Here is a 22,078-nt window from a genome sequence, read left to right as displayed (position 1 = left end):
AAAAGTGGCACTATGATGTCAATGCCCCCTCTGCAAGCAAGGACTGGTTTCATCAGCACGTGACCATGATGTCGATGAGTATCGCTCTGTCCAACGATTGGTGACAAAACTGTTGCTAGATTTCTATGGAAGACGCAGTTGCATCGTAGAACGGCTAGGAACAGAAGGCTGAGGAAGCGTCCCATCGAGATCTGGGTCTGCTGCACGGTACCCCTGTCCCCAACTCGCGCAAGTCAGATATCTGTACTCCAAGTAATGCTAGTCATCTTGCTAGACGACCGACAGTTTTCATTGCAAATTGCTACCACCAAAGTCTGCTGTGCAATGACTAAGGCCGGTCAAAACCACCAGCTCCAGGACCTCCCTTTGCAAGAGGATGAAACTCAAAAGACCCAACAAAGATGCCTGAATCCAAGTACTTCTTTGCCCATTCCCTCACATGCTCTGAACCAACATGCGCCGCATACGCGTCTCGATCAGTAAACCTTGAGCATCCGGGTCAGTTACAGTTATGTCTCTCAAATGTAAAGGGCTTACTTCTCCATACAGACGAATTCGTCCTTGCCCTCGGTCTTGTAGAACCTATAGATCTTGGCACCTGGTTCCTTCAAAGTGGCTTCGGCAACTTCGGTCAGACAGGCATGGGCCTGATTATGTGAGAAAACAGACTGGGCATAACACTGTGATGCGGGTCATACCTCGCCAATTCTGTCGGGATTTACCGCGATGGTGGAAACAGAAAAGTACTCTCCAGATTCCTCAGAAGTCATATTGAGTCGAATTGATGAAAATATGTTGTGGGAGTCTTGTTTTTCAATCTCAGAAATGCCTCGAGTCGCGGATAACAATAAATGGGGGTGTAAGCACTACCAGGGTCCGAAATCCGTGGAGGCAGGTGAGAAGTACTCGTCAGCTATCGCTGACGGGAGTTCCACCGCTCTTTGTTTGGCCGGTAAGACTACCGCGTTCACCAAACTCTCACTCGTACGACTTGGCTCCCGGATGTGCATCTCGAGTGGATCCAGACAGAAGACAAGCCAAATAGCATAAATATACAATATCGCTCTTCCTTGACTAATATCAGGTATCTTCTAATCTACATACAAGATTATACAGACGAGCCAGTCTATGTTCGCCATAAGCAGTGGCCATTATCCAGCTCGTCAACGCTCCTTCATTAGTTCATATGCTCAATCAAAAATCATACAATGGCGTTACTAAGTGTATTTCTCTTCTTCCGTCGCCTCAGTCAACGTCAAATCAAGATCTCGTTGATCTCCCTTCCAGACGTTTGGCTCACTCGTCATCTCGACTTCTTTCCCACGCGTAGGCTCATTTTGTGAACTTAGTCTCTGAAATTCGCCCGCCAAGGCTTCCATGCCGATGTCGTCCATGCTCTCGCTCGTTGAATCGAGGTTGATTGGGTAAAGACTGCTATATGTGCCCTCTTGGTTGAGCTCCCGTGTTGTAGCTCTGATGTCCTCAATCATGCTGTTGTTTGTCCATCCTTCACGTTTGAAGGTTCCGTTTTGCCAACCTATCGTCATCAAGCCTTCTGTAATACCTCGGAGCCCCTTGCACCAAGATGCTATCGATAGGCATCCACGCGCCGCCAAGATGAAGTAAAACTGAGCGTCGGATGTACTGGGGTTTCGAAATACTTCGTTGATTAGGGTGAGAAATCCGGGAGTGATGAACATGGTGAGATTGGTTGACTCAAATCGTTTCCGGTATAGATATACAAGTCGTTTGAGTTGATGGACGGATGCTTCGTGCGTCGCAGTGGCAAGCTCGCTTTCCCCAGCTTCTTCATGGCTTCGACGTCGGAGAAATGGGCGCCATATGTCTATTATTGCTGTCTGGTACCAAATGCTGCGAGGATCAGTTGAAAGTCTCCTACTTGATTTATGCCACTCACTGTAGTACTAGAACATGATGGGGGCAGTTTTCACTCCTCTGTACGCCCTCTGGAAGGTTACTAGCCCAGTCAAGCAGCAGCTGATACATCTGGTGTGCATATGACATAGGCAGACGGCTGAAGTAGTTATAACCTTCTCGAAATATCTGGTGTATGATGACCCAGAACTTGGATATCCACGTAAACGTGCTGCCCATATACTCATTTAGAGGCGGCCCAGACACATCCCCTGGTATAGGTAAAGATGGCGGATGTCTTATTCGGTGCTTCGCTCGAAAATTGATACAATGTAGACTACATCAAATCAGTATGAGTATCTTGACAGTCATGGCAATACCAACCTGTGCCAGCCAAAGGTTCCCCAAGCAGCAAATGATGCTGCTGTCCGTAATTCGTCGTCATCGTTGAAGTTGGGCACCGATGTTTCCTCATCGCCGAACAGACCAAGTCGACGACCTATTTGTACACTGGCGTCGAGATAGAAAAGACCAACTTTGTCCTGCCCATGCTGGTTGCAAGTAATGACAAGAAGCATTGCTGAAGATAACGTGGTGATGGCAGTATGGTCTGTTAAATCCTTCCATCGCCTCTTGGCCTCTCTTAGAAACGCAAGAGAGAGCGTTTGAGCTCGTGGGTCAAACTGAGAGTATGAAGCCTGGCCATGTCAGCAAGCATTCTGAGAATGACAAGTGGAAGAAACTTACACAAGCCCAGGCAAGAAGTGAGCTGACGAGGAGTTGTGAGCAGAAGCGGCCTCCGCCTGCCACAAAGTCGCGAATAAATAGATCGGCGTCGAATAATGCTAGTAGAGGGTGTTCGTTGACTAGATAGAAAGATATGGCTTGCGCGGCGAGGTTTTCGGGTACAGGTACGGAAGTCCACTGCCATATTTGAAGAGACTCTAGCCGAGGGTCAACGCCAGTATCTCCAGTGGTATCGCTTGGCGTCGAAAACGATTCAGAAGTCGTCGGTGTTTCTGAACTCTGGCCGAATTCTATTGGTGTGAATGGTGTCAAAGGTGCTGCCGCTTGTTGATTTGAAGATGCCAGGGCTCGTTTGTTAACTGCCAGTAGACCAAGATCTACATCCTTGATATCAAGAGTTTCTAGAGTCGGAAAGACGCTAGAATAACGCATGTTGAGATCCAGCTCTATTGTAGAGCTAGCCGAAGTTCCCACGAGACTGGTGTCTAAGGGGTTGATTGGTGAAGGTGGTTTCATGACGCCCGAGTCGAGAACCTGCAAGAACTCCGATACAGAGCCGCTGCTGCGCAATCTCTCCAGCACAGATAAAACTTGTTCATCCGGGGCAGTCCTCAAGAGCTCCAGGGCCTGAAAGAGATCTTTAGAGCCCTTTCTCAGCTCTACCATCTTCTCATGAGAGACCTCGGCACGATATATACATTGCTGTCTTCGGCTCGCACAGGCTGAACATGTTGGTTTACGACCATCACACTAGACATAATAAAGTCTGTTACTCATACATGACACCAATACGATATGACACGGCAGGACAAACCTTTGATTTCCGGACGCGGCAGTTGTTGCACGCGACTGATGTCAAGGCTGCCCTGGGTATGTCGGAGACATCGAGGGGCGTGTATTGTGGCTCATGATCTGTGTTTTGAGACTTTCTGGGGAGCAACTGTCGATTAGACTTTTGGTGTTCTTGTGCTCGTGTGGGTTTATTTGAGCTGCTCATGAGAATTTCGCTGTCAAAAACGAGTGCAGATTCGAAGGGTTTAGTTGTTCTTGAGAATTTGCCTCCGAGGGGCAAAAGAGGAATGAGATTTTGCTGGGGTCACCTGCCAGTCCCAAAGGAGGAATGATAAGCACTACGCTATAGTGAGTGAGGTACCGTAAAAGATGATTGTGTTGGTTCAAGTAGGCTATTCAGCAGTTGAAACGTGGTAGAGGCAGTGTATGTGTGCCGCATGTCGGCTCCTTTCTGGGCTGGGCTGTTGTGTCGCTGAGAAGAGATTGTCGTGACTGTCTGCATTCCGTGTTCAAAGACCAGACCAGGCCAGGGTGGACCCCCGCCTCGCATTTGCTCCGGGACCATTTGATTGGTGGATTCGAGTCCGTTTGGGCTATAGTCATACGATAGGCTGTTGGTGCATAAGTCTGGATTGGTCATTTTTCCTAGCTATTAGTATATCCCTGCTTTCGCCAGTCATTGATATCAATCTGACGTCACTCTGGCCTTTGTTCAAAACTCATAATTTTCCACCATCACCACAGATCTTGGTCGAAGGTGTTGTTGTCGAGCTGAGATCGCATCAGATCGGAGGCGGGACACGAATACTAACCGAACCGAGAAAGTAGCCACTTCAGGTCAGTTCAGGTCACTCCACAAGCCGCTTCCTGGCTTCCCCGATTGGACACAGTACGATCAACTGATCATATTGAGTTTTATAACATATCGCATTTTATGGGAAATTGTGGAATTCCATGGCTATATCAATAAATTCGATTCAAAACTTACCGAAATTCTATTTCTAAGACTTACCTTTTCGCTGTCTGACAGCTGCAATACCAACTTGGCCTGAATACATACATCAAGAACAAGACTCCAATCCAGCCTCAAAGCTGAGAGCTAGGATCCAATAATGGAAGGATTCTGTTCTCCCGCATGAAGACCTTGTTGATATGCCGGTTCTTCTCCTCCTCGGTCTTAGGTCTCTTGCTTCTCTTCTTCTTCTTTCCCCTTGAGCCCTCAGAAGCACTATCCAACGGAATATACGCCCAGGTATCCTGCGATAGGAGACCTTGGGCCTCAGAGTCTTCAGTGAAGTACTCACGGTGTGAACCCCCTTGATGGCTCAAGCCACCATGCTTAGAAGAAGAGGACTTTGAGATTGCTCCCTGTGGAATCTCACAGCCAAGCTTAAGGAGCTGTTCCTCAATTAGTTTCATGATCTCCCGAGCTTCGTTGTGTCGCTCCAACAGAATAGCAATTTGGATCTCTTTAGACGGATCTCCGATGCGAGGCATCTTAGCTTGAGGCTTGGTGGGCTCAACAAACTCCATCTCTTCCGTTGCGCTGCTGACCTCTTCAGCCCAATCTTCAATGCTGTCTGCAAGCCTGTGACCTTTGTAGTAGTGTTCGACAACGTCTTGGGACATGACGGACATGGTGATTATTTTGTTTTTGCTGTACAGTTGCAGAATGTTTGAGAGAAATGGCTGTTGATGAAGCTCGGGATATGTTGGAGCAAGTTGTGGATTGATGAGGGGATATGCAACTTATGCCAGGTTTATATACTTCATCCGCGCAGTGGAATCCCCAAGGGATTGGAACAATGAATTCCTATTCGAATTGCTTGCATGTCGTTGAATAAAGCGACAACCTTTGGTTGTTCTCTGATGTGGCCGGCTTTGTCTCTCGAACAGTACATTTTCAAGGTTCATGGTTCAGCTTGGTGGCTGAAAGCCCAACTCGTCCCGAAAAACATAAACTTAAGCATAAGTTTGAGAGAACAAGACCCAAACGACACCGTTTCCTTCATCAAAGCAGCAGAAAAAATTGGTCACATTGAATGGTGCATCCTGTTCAATGGAGCCTTTGTCAATCAGGCATCTGGTTTGTGCTACGAGCAAATTTCAGCATCAGCACTAGCTTGGGTGAGATGGCCGAGTTGGTTATGGCGCCAGGTTAAGGTTAACCTTAACACCAATTTCCTGGTGGAGCAATCCTCCTGGGTTCGAGTCCCAGTCTCATCAAAGAATTCTCTTTTTGTAGTTATCCCTGGATAGATATTGCATACTTTTTTGTAATAAAGCTCCTATAGTTTTAATTGACGGCCAGGCGTGTCGAGAACGGCTATCACGGTGCGGGGACGAGATGATGACGCTGGGGGAATCACTGTCTATAATTTTTACTCTAAATGCAATAAATCTAAACGCTATTTTCACAACAAAATCCATGTAATAACTCCTGCGAAAACAACCAAAGACGAACTGAAAGCATTATGCAACCCAAAATGCGCCGCTAAAGAAACAGGTCTCGTCGAAGGTGTCGGCGTAGAAGAGCTCGCAATGCTGAGGAACGTCTTCTGGTTCGGGGTTGCGGCGTATGCATCCGTGTTGTAAGTCGAGTTCAAAGAGATGCTGCCGACGACCTCATCCGATTCGAGGCGAATATGCGAGTCGATTTCAAAATTCTTGAGACCCTCTTGTGTGACGACGATTTGGCGACCACCTCGGATCCAGTCTCCATAGCCACCGTAGCCGGTATGTTGACCGTAGCAGAGATTGATGCCATTGCCGGGAAGATCCATATCGCCAACCTTATCTTCCCACTTGTAACACCATGAGTTCGCGTGGTCGTGGCCGGAAAAGAGTCCGATGACGCCGGGTGTCGCAACGAGGGCTTGCATCAAGGGCAGATCTTGATCGCTGTAGTCGCAACCTCCCTTCTTGTCTGCGCACCATCCCGCACCTTGCTGAATGACAGTTTCGTCGTTGATACCGGGATGGTAATTCTCATCGATACCATTGTTCTGCAGCATAAGAGAGGCGTACACGGGAATGTGAACAAAGGCCAGCGAAGGAATGTTCTTGCCGTATTCCTCGCGCAGATTAGCATTGGTCTCGTTGAACCATTCCACGACGCTCTTGTCAACCCAGTTAGGCTGAGCGCCGCCCTGGTAGTAAAAGCCACCTCGAGAATCGAAGAACCAGAGTATCAGCTCGGGTGTGCAGTTTGAACTGCAGTTCGATGCGTATACGGGGAGGTAGTAATTTGTTGTTCCGGCATCGCTTCCTGGGACCATTGAATCTGTTCGAGATCCGGGCCATGTATGCTCGCGCTCCAACATGGCGGTTCCGTTGAGGTTGCGATTGTGATCGTGGTTTCCATACGTTGAAGCCCATGTCATATTTCGATCAACCATCGGGGAGACGATCTGATCGATGTATACCGTGCTGTTATGTGTGAATGTTGATTCGCCATTGATAAGGTCGCCGTTCAGGACTACCAAGTCTGGCAGCTCGGCATCGATCACGTCGCCCATGACCTTGACAGTCCTGGCGTCTTTCTCGGGTCCTATTGAGGAGGCATCTAGTTCTTGGTCAGCGGCTTTGTTTGTACCATGGTGGTTTCAATGCCGTACCTTCAGCGAAATGGAGATCTGAAAAGACGGATATTTGGAATGTTCCATCGCTCTTGAACTTCAATGGGTCGAGGTTGCTGTTATCAACCTGGTCGCGCTGAGCTGCAGCTCGTAGCGATTGTCCGGCCAGGAAACTTGTGAGAGCGAGTGATCGAAGCATCATAGAGGTTTTAGTGATTCGTGAGAGTAGCCTTTGTATGAAACAGTTCCTCGAATTGGCTCGGATAGCCAGGGGGAAGGTATAGGGCCTACGTCAAAGGCTAGAGAGTGTACAACCATCAAACCTTCGAGAAGGGTGGGAGACATGATGGGTTTTGATAGTTGTAGCAAACACCAAGAAAAAAGATATCAAGCGACTATGACGCGTTGAGATGCTTGGCCAAGCCATGATGCCAAGCCATGATGGGTATCCCATGCTCGCGTGTTGTACTACTCGACTCGGCGTCCGAAGCAATGAATTACGCGGTCACTTGTCAATGATTCGTCTCTCATAATCAACTGTTGGCCTCGGCAACCTAAACCTTAACTTTAGATCCCTTGGCGTGACTTGGGCATGAGCTTCGGCCAATAAGTGGCCTGCAAGTACGACATAGCCAAGTCTTGGCAGGCTCGGTAAGTATGACAACTGATTTGCCGACCAATCTCTACGGGGTTATGAAACCGCTGACTCGCTAAATCCGACACTGATACTCTACGGATTTTAGCTGTTTGATCACTGTTATTCCGTAAACTGGGGTCGTTTCATGGGAGTATGAGAATTGAAACTAGTTTTGGGGATTTGCATCTGCTGCGACCGACGCATTTTCTTGGTTCTACCCTTTAGTGAGGCTTGGGACCTGAGCGGGCTGACCGGATTTAGGACACCCAAAGGTACCGTACCTTAGCAGCCCGATTCAAAGATCAAGCGCATCACACCCAAATCTGAGTCAGTCTTAGCACATACATCCATGACATCAATTGCCAAGACTTTGCCCTCACTAACAATTTAAGTTGGCATTTGATGAGGCTATGCGAGCCGCGTCACTCTATCAGCAGGCTGCATATGATTTCCAAGCATTTACTCCATTTACCAGAACCGATTGGGATAAACGTTTACGCACTGACAGAAAAATAAAAGGGCGGGGTTATGGTTATTGTAATCATGGCTGCTCTCCCACTCTCCTCCCACTCGGCCATGGTCGATCCATCATCAAAGAGATGGGGTAGAAACCATGCCAAGAAGTGCCGAGAAGCAGGGAATCGGTTCACTCGCCGATGAGCCCCGAGGTGAATGCGCGTATATCGCATTGAAGAGTTTTTAAGTTTGCAAGAGGTCATACGATAGCCTCAATTGATCCCTTCTAGAGCTTGGGCGATAATGTCGTTCGCAAATTGTTTGGCCCCATACGAGATTACTTATGCAGCCTGCTGATAACCAGATCCACCATCTTCGGCCCTACCCGGTGTCGCAAACTCTATCATATTGAGATCCATAAGGCATATGCAAAGAAAGAAAGCCTTTACGGTCTTGCCGTTACGAACTCAAACTCTATGAGAGCGAATACCTTGGCCGAGAGATTGAGTTCCTGCATGCATGCGTTGACTTGAACCCCAGCCCCTCGATTTATAAGCCTCCGATGCGGTATCGGCGACAACATGCAACAAGCGCATCAGAATGACAGAATATTGAGTAAACCAACAAAAGTCCATTGATCTCGTTATAGTACCCAGGCCTTCCGTCACATTGCAATCATTACCGTCATACATAATTATTTACAGAGAATCAACATCAATCTCCTCATTCTTCCTCTTCTTCCTCTTCGTCCCCCTCGACGTCATACGGAAACAACCATCCGTTATCCTCATCATACTCATCCACAAATGTCGTTCCATGAAGGTTCTCGTACCTCTCCATGTCGAACTCATCATCACCAGCTTTTCCGTTTATGATATTGCCAATCTTATTAGCAATATCTTGACCCTCAGTATACGCGCCGTGCAAGAACCCAAAGAACTCTGCAGAATTGGCTTCTCCTGCAAACCAGAGGCGCTCAACATTGGCGCGCATGTTTTGATGCTTCTCAAGAGTCATGCCGACGGGCCAATTGCTGTAGGAGCCATATGCCCAACTGCGTGTCGTTAGTCCAAGAGTCATTCGACTGTGAGCGGGTTGTTCTTGACTTACGGTTCAGTGCTCCAGCGAGGGTAGGTAAAAGCAGTCGGTGTCGTCACATTCTTGTCGGGAAACATCAGTCTCAAGACATCAAGAATCTGTTCCATCGTCTCATTGTTGGTCTGACGTTCTACGCGCCATGCTTGTTGTCCAGTAACAGTTCCGAAGAGAATGTTGGAACCCGGCGCAAAACCCTCAGGGTTGAGTGATTGGAAGAGAGGGTACCGGCCACGCTCGAGAGGATCGGCATAGAGGAAGAATTGCGTTTGGTTGTCCCAGAAAGCCTCTTCGAACTGCATGAAGATCTTGGTGTACGTGCCCATGGCAAACTGATCAATGGCACTTTGCTTCCAGTCGGGGAGAGGGGGGCTGAACTCGGTGGTATTGCTCTGCAACACTCCTAGCGAAAAGGTGCAGATCGCGTAGTCGGCTTGGATGCAATCACCCTTGTCCGTTGTGATTGTCACGCCGTCCTTTCCGTATTTGATACCTTCGACAGTGGTCTTGAGTCGGAGTCTTGCATCACCTTTCTTTAGGAACGTCTTGGCCTCCTCTTGTATGATGGTACTGAAGCCACGCTGGTCAACGACGAGGTTACTGACATCGCTGAAGTAGCCAAATGTCGCATTACCACCAGCCACTCCAAAGATAAGGCCACTTTCGTCGGGTGTCCAGGCGGATTCAAAGTCCCATTTCCACCAGTCTGCGGCTTGGGCGTGCATGTCATCCTTGTCTGGGCGCCATCCTGCTGAGCGGATGGCAGCACGTACGGAAAGTATCTTGCAAGTTCCCGAGCAGGAGATGACCAGCTTCTGCTTTCAGCCTTGCTGTAGATCTTCTCCCAGGCTTTTGATCGTGTTGCTCCAGTTTGTCTGTCCCTTTGTGATCAAATGTCAAGTAGTTGTCGTAATCGGACTCATGCGATTTCAAGTCATACTTCTTTGCCAACTGCCAGATGGGATTCTCATGTGTAGCTTCTGATCCGATACCCTCAACCCAGTTGGCGCCAAACTCAATTGTGTAAGGTTGTCCATCTGCGTTCTTGCCAAAGGATTGTTTCCTCATTCGCCCGCCAATGTAGTCATTATGCTCTACAATGATGAACTGGTCAATGCCTGCTTTTGTCAAGTTTTGGGCTGCTGCTATGCCAGCAACACCGGCTCCGAGGATAGCGACCTTGGTCTTCGCGCAGGACCCTTGCTTGTCCCGTTGAAGGATGGCGGAATGGGCTGTTGTGGATAGGGCTGTGAAAACAGCTGTAAGCTGTGTGATTGAGTGCCTCATCTTGCCGTTTTTGATGGACTATCGAGGTATAGGCAAACGTGGATCAATGGAGGTATCAATGAAGACTGAATGGACCAGAACTGCCAGCACGGCGCTTTGCCCTTTATGTTAAACGAGCTAGTATGTTATCATGCTCCAAAGATAAACACCCCTCGCTTGAACGTTAATCAAGCGACCACCATCCATACCAATGTTCAAGACCAAAGGCGCCAATTCCCCTGGAAGTCTCCTAGGCTACGATGCATGTCTTGGTTCAGCTTCTCACTAGCTCAGATCACGTAGCAACGCCAGACCAAGTCGCGATTACCTGTGCAGATCTGGGACCAGCTTCCTCAATAGGCATCTGGAAACTGGTCTAGTGATAAAATTGATTGGCTCCTAGACCACGAGAGAGTTCAGCTGTGGCCTAGACCTCAAGGCCGTATTCTGATCACGGGAGAAGTGTCAAGGGGCCCGGGCTAGCGTGAACTAAAAATCCCGCAATTTTACCAATTGCCAGCGACAGCCAATCCGGTAGTCTGTTGCAGAAGCTTGTTTTTATGTCTAATATCTCTGGTATCTGTCTGGAACATTCATCAAGCTATGTCACTCCCTTGGTTATAATTTCATGCCGAACTGTTTCGGTTATGTGGCTTGCTGAACGGGTGAGCTGACTTAATTCTGCGACATACTCATCTCAATGTGTCAGAACGGCAGAGAGAACAGTCTCACGTGAACTCTATGCCTCGCATTCAATTTCCTTTCTCAGCTTTGACCTCTTGTGCCTTCTTGATTGGGATCTTGCATGAGACTATCGAGCGGTGACTCCGATAGTGTCCGTCGGAAGCTAAGGTCCGGGGCCTTGGATCGATACACATGATAAGTATTGCCCTGAAATAGAATGAAACATATGTAGAGACGGCTTGGGGATTAACAAATCGGGCGTTTGCTATGGACTTCAAGGGCTCGTCGCTGGGTATACGATATATCACATGACGCAATTCACAATCGACCAGTTTTTAACACGGCTCTGACACATTGGTGATGTTGCAAGACAGTTTAGTTCAAGTCCTGAATAATATACGCTGGCTTCTTCGATGCTTGAGGGCTAACGACAATCTGTTCTCGGAGCCATCGCAACTCTTGTCATGACTGATGCAATAAACCCTACACTTTCCCGTATGAAGATATCAACTTCATTTCTCACCCTGCATCATCTTCATGAAGACCTAGGGATACTGTCAGTGACTTGGACGGGAATGAAGCAGGTACGAAAGCTAACATCAGGGTTGATCTCAACACCAGCATTTTGCATTTCGGTCGTCAACTACAATCCCAATTAGCACACAATTAAAGACTCGGACGACAAACATACCGTTGTCGCTGCATCACGAAACTCCTTATCCATCATGAGCTTCATGATGTCCATCTTGCTCGGTGGCCCTGAAGTGGCAAGCCCTGTGCCAGATAATCAGCCGAGGTTGCAATTGGATTCACCGAAGTTTCTTACCCTTGCTCTTGATAATGTCCCCCATCTTCTGCATGGCCTCAATGGCCGGAGGATGACGGCTCAGCTTCTCAAACGTCTCACGAATATGAGGGTCATTCATCATTGATTCGATCTGCTGCATGTTGGGTGGCTGATCGGCAGAGGCGAAGCGACGTGGTGTCACGTGGATCTGACGCGTCGCTACGCGCAGCACAGGGCGGGCGATGATTCGTCGAATAGCAAACATGATAGGCTGTACTGTTGGTGTTGAAGATGGTCCTGCAATGAGATGAGTGAAGGCTGAAAATTGATGTTGTCGCGAGATGACATCAGGAATCGGCCAATGAACAGCGGGGTTTGGTGGCTTATCTTATCTTATCGCTTCTTATCGCGCCGCTTCGCTCCTCCATTTCATCGCCGAAATCGACATCACCTTCATTCTTGTCAGACTTGTCAGAGATGCCTGAAACCAAACTTGGTGGTTCAAACTCGTTATAATTGAGAGCTTATATCTCCCTGCAGTGATTATCTCGGTCTGACTAATCTCGCTATGCTACCGCTTAATGTTCTTTTCAATTGTCTGAAAGACTGAAATGAATGCACTGGTTGTATTTTGGAATCACTCGAAAGCCATAAAAATCTGATTCTGTTTACATAATGATAGGCATTCTCATTTTCTTCAAGCAACTGGAATATGCTAAGCTCGATACTCACGCAGATGCATGATATCATCACCTGCCTCATCAATATGCGTCTGTCCCCTCCACTTCATCCTTGTACCGCTCTTGACCAGCCGTCCTGGATGAACGATCAAAAACAAGAGCATGACCAGGAACATAAGTGAGGCGTCAAAGAGATAGATGAAGACTTCGTGAGATATGACGAACCCCCCTTGCCCTTGAAGATACTCGACTGCACGGACAATACTGCGAATAATCATGATGATCGTCACAGCCTCGATGGTTCTGAAGTATCGCCGCCACCGTACCAGGGATGAATCCAAGAACGGTCCAGTTTCTTGTCTTATGCGTATGTACAGATACAGCGACGTGAGGATAAAGATACTCAAGGCGCAGAGTTGAACTATCAGACCAGCAATAAGAATAGTTCGGCCTTTAGTGATGGCATCTGGTTCTCCAGAAGCAGGTATGATGGCGCCTATGAATTGGCTGACAATGCATGCGATGTCAATAAGGACGTATAGTTTTGTCAACCATCGAAGACTTATAAACGAAAGATGTTGGGAGTCAAGCGCCGTGGCAACACGCCGAAGACTCATGTAGATCGTCGCGGCTAGGAAAGGTGTTCCGGCGAGGAGAAGGACGTTCTGGAGGATAAAGGGACCTGCTTTATCAGGGGCATCGTGGGCTTGAGCTCGACCGAAGTAACCAAAGATCTCACCTGGACCCGTGTCAGAAGGTACCAACGCCAAGGCTATGGGGTCTACTTACAGATGCCACCGAGGATGAAGGGGATGAAGAACCAGGCTCGAAGGATGAAGAGGAATACCAAGTGGACTAAAGTTACAATGCCGAAGAGAACAACGAAGGATATGGCGGCAGGTTTGTTGGGCAAGTATTCGAAAAAGACGATCTGAGTCCCGTTGACAACGGGTCCGTATGGCCCATCTCCGCTCATCTTCGGATACGAAAACTAAAAGAGGGATAACGATATGTATGTGAACAACGACCTCAAGAACGGACAGAAGAATTTGCAGGGAATAATTGAGACTTTTCTGACAAAGGAAAGGCTTCGAGATCAGAAAGATTCTACTGCACGGAACAGACATTTGGGCGTTCTTAAGGAGGTTCTGATGATAATTTTCGTATTCTGAATGCGAATATTGACGAGCTAGCAATGTTGGCCCCTTGACCAACCCACCAAGATGACGCGGTCAGTGGAACTGGCTCGGATTGAGTGCCATTTTCACTTGTTAAAACGAGTCAAACTGTGATTGATTTCCGCTCAGTTATTTTAAGTGCATTTCAATTCTGTGTCATCACTTTTCCGAGAAACTGTGGAGGAGCAGATGCGCATTAGAAGCTCCTCCCATGGGATCGCCTGAGACCAGCAGTGGGGCCGACGTGAGAACCGAATGTCGCCCTGTTGTATGTTGTCTTCACCAGCAAAAGGTTAAAGGATTCAGAAAAAGTGCAAAATGGCAAAAAGAGATGCCTCGCTATTGCTCGCAATCGTTTTTATAGGAACAGCCCGATGCGGGGGTCGAACCCGCAACCTTGAGATCGCGTACTCGTAAGAGTCTCACGCTCTACCGATTGAGCTAACCGGGCGTGGCTCTGATTGGTTGCTTTTCAAACCAGCAGTGAGACCTCAGTTGCGTTCCCCTCAGGCAGACCAGTGCTGTCTCCAGGGTAGGGTATTGGCAATTAACTTCTGGGATCTTGTGTGTTGTGTTTAAGCATGCCTGCCTCCTTGATTGGTTGTATTATTCGAGCGGGCTTGGGAAGATATTCGTAAAGAGTTGATTTTTAATCACTTCGACATTGTAATTCCTCGTCGCCTTGTTACAATGTGAAATAACTTTTTCTACGATCATGACAAACCTTCGCAATCAAAAGACAAAGCAAAAGACCATCACCACACAACCCGGAATCAACCAAAAACTACGCAACGATAAACCTACTTGCTATTTATTCTTTATTGTCATTCATTCTTCTAGCTTTGATCAATCAGCGAATTCGTATTTTGTGACCCTTCTATTATGGGAACTCTGGCCTTCGAAGTGTTGGAACATCTCGGAGCAAACGATGCGGGCGACGGATCGGTAACGGGGAAATTAGACCCTGCTCCCCAGTGGCGCTTTTCATCCCCGAGTCCACTTTTGGTGCCAGTTTCTTGAGCTCCACTGAAGCGGGCAGTGCCGTTGATTACTGTTATTGCCGTCTGAACATCGCCAAAAGGAAAGACAAGCGGATGAAGTACAAGCCCTTCGAGATTGAAAAGGAAAATGATTTGAGTACTGAAAGCTCGTTCAATACGAATGTTTGACGAGAATTATTTATTCCGGAGAAACTCTCGGCAGTGTTGTTGACGCCATCGAGTGGCCCTCGCACGCGTTCAAGGGACAGACCAACTGACGAACTAGTCGACTTGATCAGCAGAGCCACCATTTCCAGAAGGTCTACAATTGCGGCCTTAATGGTAATGCCAAGCCCAAATTGCGCGAGTTAGGCTGATCCCTTTATCGGAAGTCATCTGTTTCATGTCTCATTGCAAACCCTTTTCCATGTTGACCCACTGAGCTCCGCGGGACATCGGCAGAAGATGCAGCGGAGATTTCGTGTTTTTGAGCCAATGCCATGTTGGAGAGATTCGACATATCCTCCGAGAAATTGCACCATCGCCTATGCGTTACATATATGGTTGGAAAACTACACTAGACAGGTATATGCCAGACAATCTGTACCATTGCACCATTTAATCCTCAGCGCACGATATACAACAATGGATCTTAGAAAATGTCCCGAATTACTTATATACCGAGCTTGGCACACCGATAGGCTGTATGTAGTTGACCGAGTACCGACACATTTCGCATCTCGGGCCTGGAAATATGGCAGACAAGAAGCCAACCACGATCGACGACCCGATCATTACGGCGTCTGACTCCGATTACGACTACGGTTCAACACAGAAGCGTGCCTACTTCACCGGCGACACATTTGTATCTGGAGGAGCTACAGAGCTGTACAAGCCTATTCCAGAATATGAAGGCATTCATCGATATGACCCAACTGCCGAATGGACGGAAAAGGAGGAGAAGAAACTAGTCAGACGGGTAAGCTCATCCCCTGTTGGCGACTTGATGCCATACTGACCTGCTTGGTGCCTTCCAGTTAGACAAGAGAATCTGCTCTTGGGTTTGCCTCATGTTCTTTGCGCTACAACTCGACCGTGGCAATATCTCACAGGCTCTGAGCGATGGCATGCTCGACGATCTTGGCCTCAACACTAACGACTACAACTACGGCATGATGATCTTCTACCTCTGCTTCTTGTCTGCAGAAGTCCCATCACAAATGATCTCCAAAAAGCTCGGCCCTGATGTTTGGATCCCCATTCAGATGGTGACATGGAGTATCATCGGTATCTGCCAAGGCTTTGTCCAAGACAAGCAAAGCTTCTATGCGACTCGCGCTCTGCTGGGACTCATCGAGGGAGGGTTCATCCCAGATGCGCTGCTCTACCTCTCGTACTTCTATACCAATAGGGAGCTTCCCATGCGCGTCGGTTTCTTCTACTGCGCTTCAAATGGTACTTTCATCGTCGCCGCATTTCTGGCATATGGCATCCTTCACATGCGCTCGGTCGGAGGCTGGGAAGGTTGGCGCTGGCTGTTTGTCCTCGAGGGCACTCTGACATTCTTCATCGGCGTGGTGTCTTGGTTCTACCTACCACCCGGTCCAACACAAACAGCTAGTTGGTTCCGTGGTAAAGACGGTTGGTTCACTGAGAGAGAAGAAGTCATCATGGTCAACCGTGTCTTGCGTGACGACCCTGGCAAGGTAAGTGAACTCCGTACCTTTACCCACTCTAGCAACACTGACATGGCGGAACAGGGAGGCATGCATAACCGTCAAGGCCTTACACTCAAGCTCCTCTGGGATGCACTCATGGACTATGACCTCTGGCCATTATACATGATCAGTTGGACCATGCTGATTCCGACAAACCCCGTCACTGCCTATCTTACCCTCAACCTGAAGGCCTTAGGATTCGGCACCTTTGAGACGAATCTGCTGACCATTCCGGGATATGTTCTTTTCCTGGCACACTTGATCCTTATCTCTTGGTATTCAGAAAAGATCAACAACAGAATGGCTCTCTTGCTCTACTATTCGTTCTGGTGCTTCGTGTTGCTCTTAACTCTCGAGCTGCTTCCCGCAAACGCTAGCCCTTGGGCGTGGTATTCAGCAACAATCTTGATGATTGGATTCCCTTACATCCACTCAATCAACGGTATGAACAAGATTCTCTTTTGGTTATGTTCCTTTACTGACAGCTCTGCAGTCAGTTTGACATCGAGAAACGCTGGTTCTGTTCGCACCCGAACAGTGGGCAGTGCCATGTACAACATGATTTGCCAAGCAAGCTCTGTAATCTCATCTCAGGTTAGTCTAAGATCACATTCATCGCTGTCTCAATCGTGGCTCACGAAACGCACAGATCTATCGTGATGATGACAAGCCTCTGTACCGACGGGGAAACAAAGTTCTCCTTGCACTTGTTGGTTGGAACGTGGTGATGACAATTTTTATCAAGGGGTACTACATATGGCGAAATAAGACTCGAGAACGCATTTGGAATGCTATGTCGGATGGAGAGAAGGATGAGTATCTGAGGACGACCAAAGATGAAGGCAATAAGAGGCTGGACTTCAGATTTGCTCATTAATGTTAGACAATGCCAACATAGAATAGAACCAGAACTGCCGTTTTGGAGTACGAAATATGAGGTTCCGAAGCCATTGACCGAGAAATGTTAGCATCCTCTAGCCTTTGAGGAGGTTGTAAAACTGAAAATAATTCATACAGAGAAGCATCTCTATAAGTATGGCTTTGTACCTATCGTAGGCCCAAAACCCAAGGACGGGGCAAAGAACAGCCGAAAACACAAAAGGACCTTTATCCCTCATGCCTGCACAGTAGAAAAGTCATCAGACCGATATTCTTCTGACCTTTGCTCACCACCTCGAACAGAAACATTGATGTCCAGGTGCTTTGTTCCAAACACACCGGATTCCGTGCTCTCACCTCTGTTCAAAGGGGATCGGCCAGGAAACAATGATTTACTCTTATTTAACAACCCTCTTTGATATCGGTGATCAGATAGCAAAAAGAAACAAGCTGCAAAATCTATCTAGAACCTGTGAACACCTTGGATGAGATCCTGATACATGACACAGAACCGTAGCAGCTTCGAACTATAATAAGGGAACCAGATTCGCCTGCCGATTCTTCATTTCGACTCATCTCAGCTTTTCAACACTAATATTTCCAGCTAAAATCAACTCATCACTTCTACCAACTCCAAAAACGTTCTTCCAGCTTCCAACGCCAAAATGGAGTCTATTTGGAACAAGTTTAGCTACGACAGAGCAGCCGTCATCGACGATGCGTTCTCGATCGCAACGAACCACGGCCAACAAAAGTGGTCGAACGCTGCCGTGTGTCAAGCAGTTGATGACATCGTGTTCTCTCTCGGAGGAGACGAGGGCTTGACATTCGTGGAGTTTGAGATCCTGGTTGCGTATGCTGCTCGCGTCGACCCAAGAACCCAGCTCGCGTTCCTCGACAATCTTGTCGACATTATTCGAGCTTCTCGTGGCATTGAGTCTTTCTCCGAGTACGATCAACGATTTCTGGATTTTGTTGTGGGCATCCACAATGGCCTTACCGTTGCTCGTGGAGCAAACCTCGGCCTGTATGTCCCACCAGGTTTGCCAGATGCTAACATCACCCAGCATGTTCGTTGTCAAGGGCCGGTCCCCATTGAATTAATGCAGGCTCCAAGCAGCGAAACTACTCGTACTTGGAAGTCTGAGTTTGAGGAGGTCAGCGGAGCAGGTAAGTACACCCGTTCGGTCGTTGAGACTGTTACTGGAGATGCATTTATGTCTGGCGGTGCTTACAGCACTATGTCGACGACCTCGAGTTCGTTCACTCCATCAAGTGCGTTCATGCTTGATACCCGTGAGGGATCGACGGATATCAACCCGTCCGTTGAAGACTTTGCAGAGATGACTCCTGAGCGTGGACTTGGTGACGGACGCTTCTGCAGCACCTTGGAAGGCATGTCGGACCTGAAACTTGAGCCTGAAGCCCTTGTCAATCTGTAAGCCAGTGACTGGGATGGCTTTTATTCGGGTGCTAGCTTATAAGAAGCGGTCTAGTGTTGGATGGCAGGTGTTTGAGAATACGACTGTAGACATAGGTAGATAACAAAGCAAGTTTGGATGTACGATTTGGTTTTGCTTTCTATAGAAATGGTCAGAAGACTTGAAAATGAGCTGATTTTATTAATTTATTTATTCATGACCCGTATATAATCCTGGACTTTGTCCTTCGTGCATTGCGTGGCAGCTGCTGGGATGGTCGATGAACTTGGTGACAAGGACAAGAGTCAATAAGCCCTTACAACACTACATCGTGCCGGACATTTTACATCTTGAGCTATTGATTGTAATAACGATGTAAGATTTACATAAAGATAAAAGCATGTGGCTTCTACCTTGTATTCGGAATTGTGGGTGGCGTTGTTTCAGTAACCGAAAACGGCCGGACCAAAAACATCATGTCAATCACAATGGTACAAGTCTGCAATTAGCTAGCGCCAAATCCATGCCGTTTGAGATCGGTGCATCGCAAGCCAATGTAATAAAATTCAATATAGCCCCTCTGCGATTGCACGTGGCACAAGACGCAAACAGGATGAATGGGAGCCATGTCTCGGATGCTAGCAGCTGCCTAACCAATGCCTCAAAGCAGTTCAGCATCCCCTAGACAACTAGATGCGATACAGTGACTTATAAGAGGTGATTGTAAGTATCAAGATCCTCAAGAACTACGTTCCGCACATTCCAACATCGCTCTCTATTGCCGCTCGCTTTGACATGTCCCGTCTTCGACTCATCACTTAACATCAGCTTCGTGTCACAATGAAGTCCACGATCCCTTTTCTTATAATCGCCCTTGCAGGTTCAGGCTTTGCACGCTTGTACAAGCGCGATGAATGCGCAACTGCGTGTACTGACGCATACAACTCATGCCGAGTTGAACCAGACGCCAGCCAAGCATTCTGTGCGGAGGATTACGAAAGATGTCTCGGATTCAATCCATTCTTGGGCTCAAACTCAATCAACGCTCCGACAGCATGCTCAAGAGGCGCTACAGGGGCTTCTAGCACGGCAGCTGTAGAGCCAACCACTGTTCTCAACACGCGCTCAAGCACTTCCAGCTCTTCAGCACCCGCATATGGCGGGAGTTCATCTTCTACTGTTGGTGCTGACACCACGACTCCCGCTGTCAGTACAGACACAAGTATACCTGAAACATACGACTGCGTTACCGAGTGTAACGATGACTATAACACCTGTCGTACCGCACCAGACACCAACATGGCCAGCTGTGCTGCCCAGTACGCCCAATGTCTCGGGTACAACCCTTTCAATGGAGGGGGTTTACTGGTTACTCCTACTGCTTGCTCTGTCCCTGCTTCTGTCACCACTCAAGTGACCCAGTGGAACTCAAGCCCACAACAATCACAGATGGCTTCACAATCTGAAGCCCCTCAGCCTGATACAACGGCTGGACCGGCGACGTCTTACCAACAACCAATAGCTACCTGCGATGCTGGTACATGTATGGATGGCACTACAACTGATGGTGGAACTCCAGGAATGGCGACGGAGCCCCCAGTCATTGTTGACGCGGCTGGAGATGTCAAACCTTGGATAGGCTTTGTGGCTTTGGCAATTGCTGTCGCACTTTAAGGCTTGGCTGACAAAATTACCCAACACATTCAGCTCTTGTATTCACCTTGCTACTGCATGAATGATGATAAGAAAAAAACCTAGAATAAGACTCTTTCGTCCCCTGAGGGGGTAGAAGATGTCTCCAATGCGTCGTGCTGAGTCGAGTCCTTTTGTGTTTCCGAGCTTTCAAACCTTTGGTAGTTGAGACGTTTTTAATTGTCTGCGAGGCGCCATCACTTGGTTGATGTTGGTCGCATGATACAAAGATACGCCAAGTTGGTTTTGTTTGGTGTTTGGGTGAAGCTCTCTCCGGAGGTTGGCCCACTAACAGTTGAGAGGTGGCCCGCTCAGTGAATTCATCGCTACCATGAGATAAAACGGAGAACTAGTTTAGAACCTATCCTTTGTGCTGCTTTATCGGCCGGAAGCCATCTTATATTTTGACCAAGAATTGTACTTCCGACCTGCCATACCGTCTTTGTTTTAACTGAATGTTCCCATGCTTAGTGCAGGCAAACGTCATTAATCAGCGTGTGGAGACAAGCAGTGCGGAAGACTAACCGTAACGAGTAGCATCTCACCCGCAATCTGATCTATAAGCAGGCTTCGCTATCCGCAAACAACCATGTGTTTACTGTGAACAGCAAAAGAGTTCCGAAGTCTTCCTCGTTAATCCAATCATGAGCCGGCTAGGACTGACCCGATACGAGGTGAAAGCCTGCAAGGCCTGTCAATCGTCCAAGAGGAAGTGCACCAAGCAGCAGCCCAAATGCCGCCGTTGCGACCTTCGAGGCTTGGACTGTCTCTATGAGCCTTTACCCAATACCTTTGTCTATCAAGCTACACAGAACTACGGGGGACAAGCCTCCACGTTGGCAGCCTTTCCAGAGGCACGATTGTTGCAGTCAGGCCAAGATGACAGTTGGTCTGAGCTGGTAGACATAGAAGTGGAGAGTCATCAAAGCGCTCCGGGTACTATCTCATTAGAAGATTTGAAGGTGGCTTGGTTCCTTGATCCAGATTCCTGGAGGACAGTTCCGATTCAAGAGTCGAATAGGGCGCATCTCACTACGGACATGATTCGGGGGCTTTTATACCAAACAAGAGACTGGCTGAGCGATTGGACAAGAAGCGGAAGTAATGTGTTTGTGCATCATGAACTCTACAGAAACAGTCTCCCCGACTGCATTAGTGATGCTTTCACAACATTGTCTTCATATTTGTCAAGGACACCCGAGACCAACGAGATGGTGCTCCGGATCGCAGAGCGGAACGCCGAGAGGTTATTGGTGTCTGAGGACGGCAGAAGAACATCTGGAGACACTCTGAGTAGCCTGAGTCGTGTACAAGCACTCCTGGTTTATTGCACGATCCGATTGCTGGACGGTGATCTGCGCCAACGTCACAAAGCGGAGCAGCATCTTCAAACCCTACAGGATTGGACGAAAGAAATGATGAATGATGCTCTCAAGGCGACTAATAATGGAGATATGATTATGAAGAACCATCTCACGAATGTAAGCCCTCAATATTTCACATTACCGCTGCTCCTGGGCCAGTTCTCTCCTGAGCAACTACTCTGGCATTCGTGGGTACTGTCAGAGTCTATTCGAAGGACATGGTGTGTATCCATGGGCCTCAATCAGGCT

At 48.0% G+C, this 22,078-nt stretch overlaps 10 protein-coding genes and 2 non-coding genes across 13 annotated transcripts; 4 read left to right on the top strand and 8 right to left on the bottom strand.

The window, feature by feature from the left end:
• Positions 1 to 328: 328 nt before the first annotated feature.
• On the bottom strand, positions 329 to 770 carry FOXG_16801 (uncharacterized protein; the record flags this gene model as incomplete). Its single annotated transcript, XM_018396810.1, has 3 exons — positions 329 to 485; positions 538 to 647; positions 699 to 770. The coding sequence occupies 3 exons, from the start codon at positions 768 to 770 to the stop codon at positions 329 to 331; spliced, it is 339 nt and encodes a 112-aa protein (XP_018257587.1).
• A 203-nt stretch (positions 771 to 973) lies between these two features.
• Positions 974 to 3,928, bottom strand: FOXG_16800 (uncharacterized protein). Of its 2 annotated transcripts, XM_018396808.1 has the most exons (5): positions 3,437 to 3,928; positions 2,623 to 3,372; positions 2,260 to 2,573; positions 1,919 to 2,212; positions 974 to 1,872 (listed from the first exon to the last, which is right to left on the bottom strand). In XM_018396808.1, the coding sequence occupies exons 1-5, from the start codon at positions 3,617 to 3,619 to the stop codon at positions 1,218 to 1,220; spliced, it is 2,196 nt and encodes a 731-aa protein (XP_018257585.1). In that variant the 5' UTR covers positions 3,620 to 3,928; the 3' UTR covers positions 974 to 1,217. The 2 variants fall into 2 exon arrangements, with proteins under 2 accessions (XP_018257585.1, XP_018257586.1); XM_018396809.1 differs by having other exon boundaries at positions 2,623 to 3,928.
• Positions 3,929 to 4,402: 474 nt separating this feature from the next.
• On the bottom strand, positions 4,403 to 5,052 carry FOXG_16799 (uncharacterized protein; the record flags this gene model as incomplete). Its single annotated transcript, XM_018396807.1, has 1 exon — positions 4,403 to 5,052. The coding sequence occupies one exon, from the start codon at positions 5,050 to 5,052 to the stop codon at positions 4,501 to 4,503; it is 552 nt and encodes a 183-aa protein (XP_018257584.1). The 3' UTR covers positions 4,403 to 4,500.
• A 488-nt stretch (positions 5,053 to 5,540) lies between these two features.
• On the top strand, positions 5,541 to 5,640 carry FOXG_22595. The gene has a single exon. It is a non-coding gene; the product is annotated as a tRNA-Leu (tRNA).
• A 128-nt stretch (positions 5,641 to 5,768) lies between these two features.
• Positions 5,769 to 7,355, bottom strand: FOXG_16798 (uncharacterized protein). The gene is made up of 2 exons (XM_018396806.1): positions 7,032 to 7,355; positions 5,769 to 6,979 (listed from the first exon to the last, which is right to left on the bottom strand). The coding sequence occupies exons 1-2, from the start codon at positions 7,192 to 7,194 to the stop codon at positions 5,829 to 5,831; spliced, it is 1,314 nt and encodes a 437-aa protein (XP_018257583.1). The 5' UTR covers positions 7,195 to 7,355; the 3' UTR covers positions 5,769 to 5,828.
• A 1,339-nt stretch (positions 7,356 to 8,694) lies between these two features.
• FOXG_16797 (N1-acetylpolyamine oxidase) lies at positions 8,695 to 10,719 on the bottom strand. Its single transcript, XM_018396805.1, has 2 exons — positions 9,196 to 10,719; positions 8,695 to 9,139 (listed from the first exon to the last, which is right to left on the bottom strand). Exons 1-2 carry the CDS (start codon positions 9,903 to 9,905, stop codon positions 8,809 to 8,811), a joined length of 1,041 nt encoding a protein of 346 aa, XP_018257582.1. The 5' UTR covers positions 9,906 to 10,719; the 3' UTR covers positions 8,695 to 8,808.
• Positions 10,720 to 11,417: 698 nt separating this feature from the next.
• FOXG_16796 (uncharacterized protein) lies at positions 11,418 to 12,256 on the bottom strand. Its single transcript, XM_018396804.1, has 4 exons — positions 11,957 to 12,256; positions 11,822 to 11,904; positions 11,729 to 11,773; positions 11,418 to 11,675 (listed from the first exon to the last, which is right to left on the bottom strand). The coding sequence occupies exons 1-4, from the start codon at positions 12,180 to 12,182 to the stop codon at positions 11,643 to 11,645; spliced, it is 387 nt and encodes a 128-aa protein (XP_018257581.1). The 5' UTR covers positions 12,183 to 12,256; the 3' UTR covers positions 11,418 to 11,642.
• Positions 12,257 to 12,632: 376 nt separating this feature from the next.
• On the bottom strand, positions 12,633 to 13,690 carry FOXG_16795 (uncharacterized protein; the record flags this gene model as incomplete). The annotated part of the gene is made up of 2 exons (XM_018396803.1): positions 13,387 to 13,690; positions 12,633 to 13,336 (listed from the first exon to the last, which is right to left on the bottom strand). The coding sequence occupies exons 1-2, from the start codon at positions 13,571 to 13,573 to the stop codon at positions 12,633 to 12,635; spliced, it is 891 nt and encodes a 296-aa protein (XP_018257580.1). The 5' UTR covers positions 13,574 to 13,690.
• A 453-nt stretch (positions 13,691 to 14,143) lies between these two features.
• On the bottom strand, positions 14,144 to 14,226 carry FOXG_22594. The gene has a single exon. It is a non-coding gene; the product is annotated as a tRNA-Lys (tRNA).
• A 1,138-nt stretch (positions 14,227 to 15,364) lies between these two features.
• FOXG_16794 (uncharacterized protein) lies at positions 15,365 to 17,434 on the top strand. The gene is made up of 5 exons (XM_018396802.1): positions 15,365 to 15,734; positions 15,793 to 16,461; positions 16,516 to 16,915; positions 16,967 to 17,067; positions 17,123 to 17,434. Exons 1-5 carry the CDS (start codon positions 15,510 to 15,512, stop codon positions 17,348 to 17,350), a joined length of 1,623 nt encoding a protein of 540 aa, XP_018257579.1. The 5' UTR covers positions 15,365 to 15,509; the 3' UTR covers positions 17,351 to 17,434.
• A 583-nt stretch (positions 17,435 to 18,017) lies between these two features.
• FOXG_16793 (uncharacterized protein) lies at positions 18,018 to 18,794 on the top strand (the record flags this gene model as incomplete). The annotated part of the gene is made up of 1 exon (XM_018396801.1): positions 18,018 to 18,794. One exon carries the CDS (start codon positions 18,018 to 18,020, stop codon positions 18,792 to 18,794), a length of 777 nt encoding a protein of 258 aa, XP_018257578.1.
• A 682-nt stretch (positions 18,795 to 19,476) lies between these two features.
• On the top strand, positions 19,477 to 20,695 carry FOXG_16792 (uncharacterized protein). Its single transcript, XM_018396800.1, has one exon. It carries the CDS (start codon positions 19,614 to 19,616, stop codon positions 20,445 to 20,447), a length of 834 nt encoding a protein of 277 aa, XP_018257577.1. The 5' UTR covers positions 19,477 to 19,613; the 3' UTR covers positions 20,448 to 20,695.
• Positions 20,696 to 22,078: the final 1,383 nt, after the last annotated feature.

Source organism: Fusarium oxysporum, chromosome 13 (genome assembly GCF_000149955.1).
Source record: "Fusarium oxysporum f. sp. lycopersici 4287 chromosome 13, whole genome shotgun sequence".
In the NCBI taxonomy this organism is placed as follows: Eukaryota; Fungi; Ascomycota; class Sordariomycetes; order Hypocreales; family Nectriaceae; genus Fusarium; species Fusarium oxysporum.
Note: the sequence above shows the minus strand (reverse complement) of the source record. Positions and strands in the feature narration are given on the sequence as shown.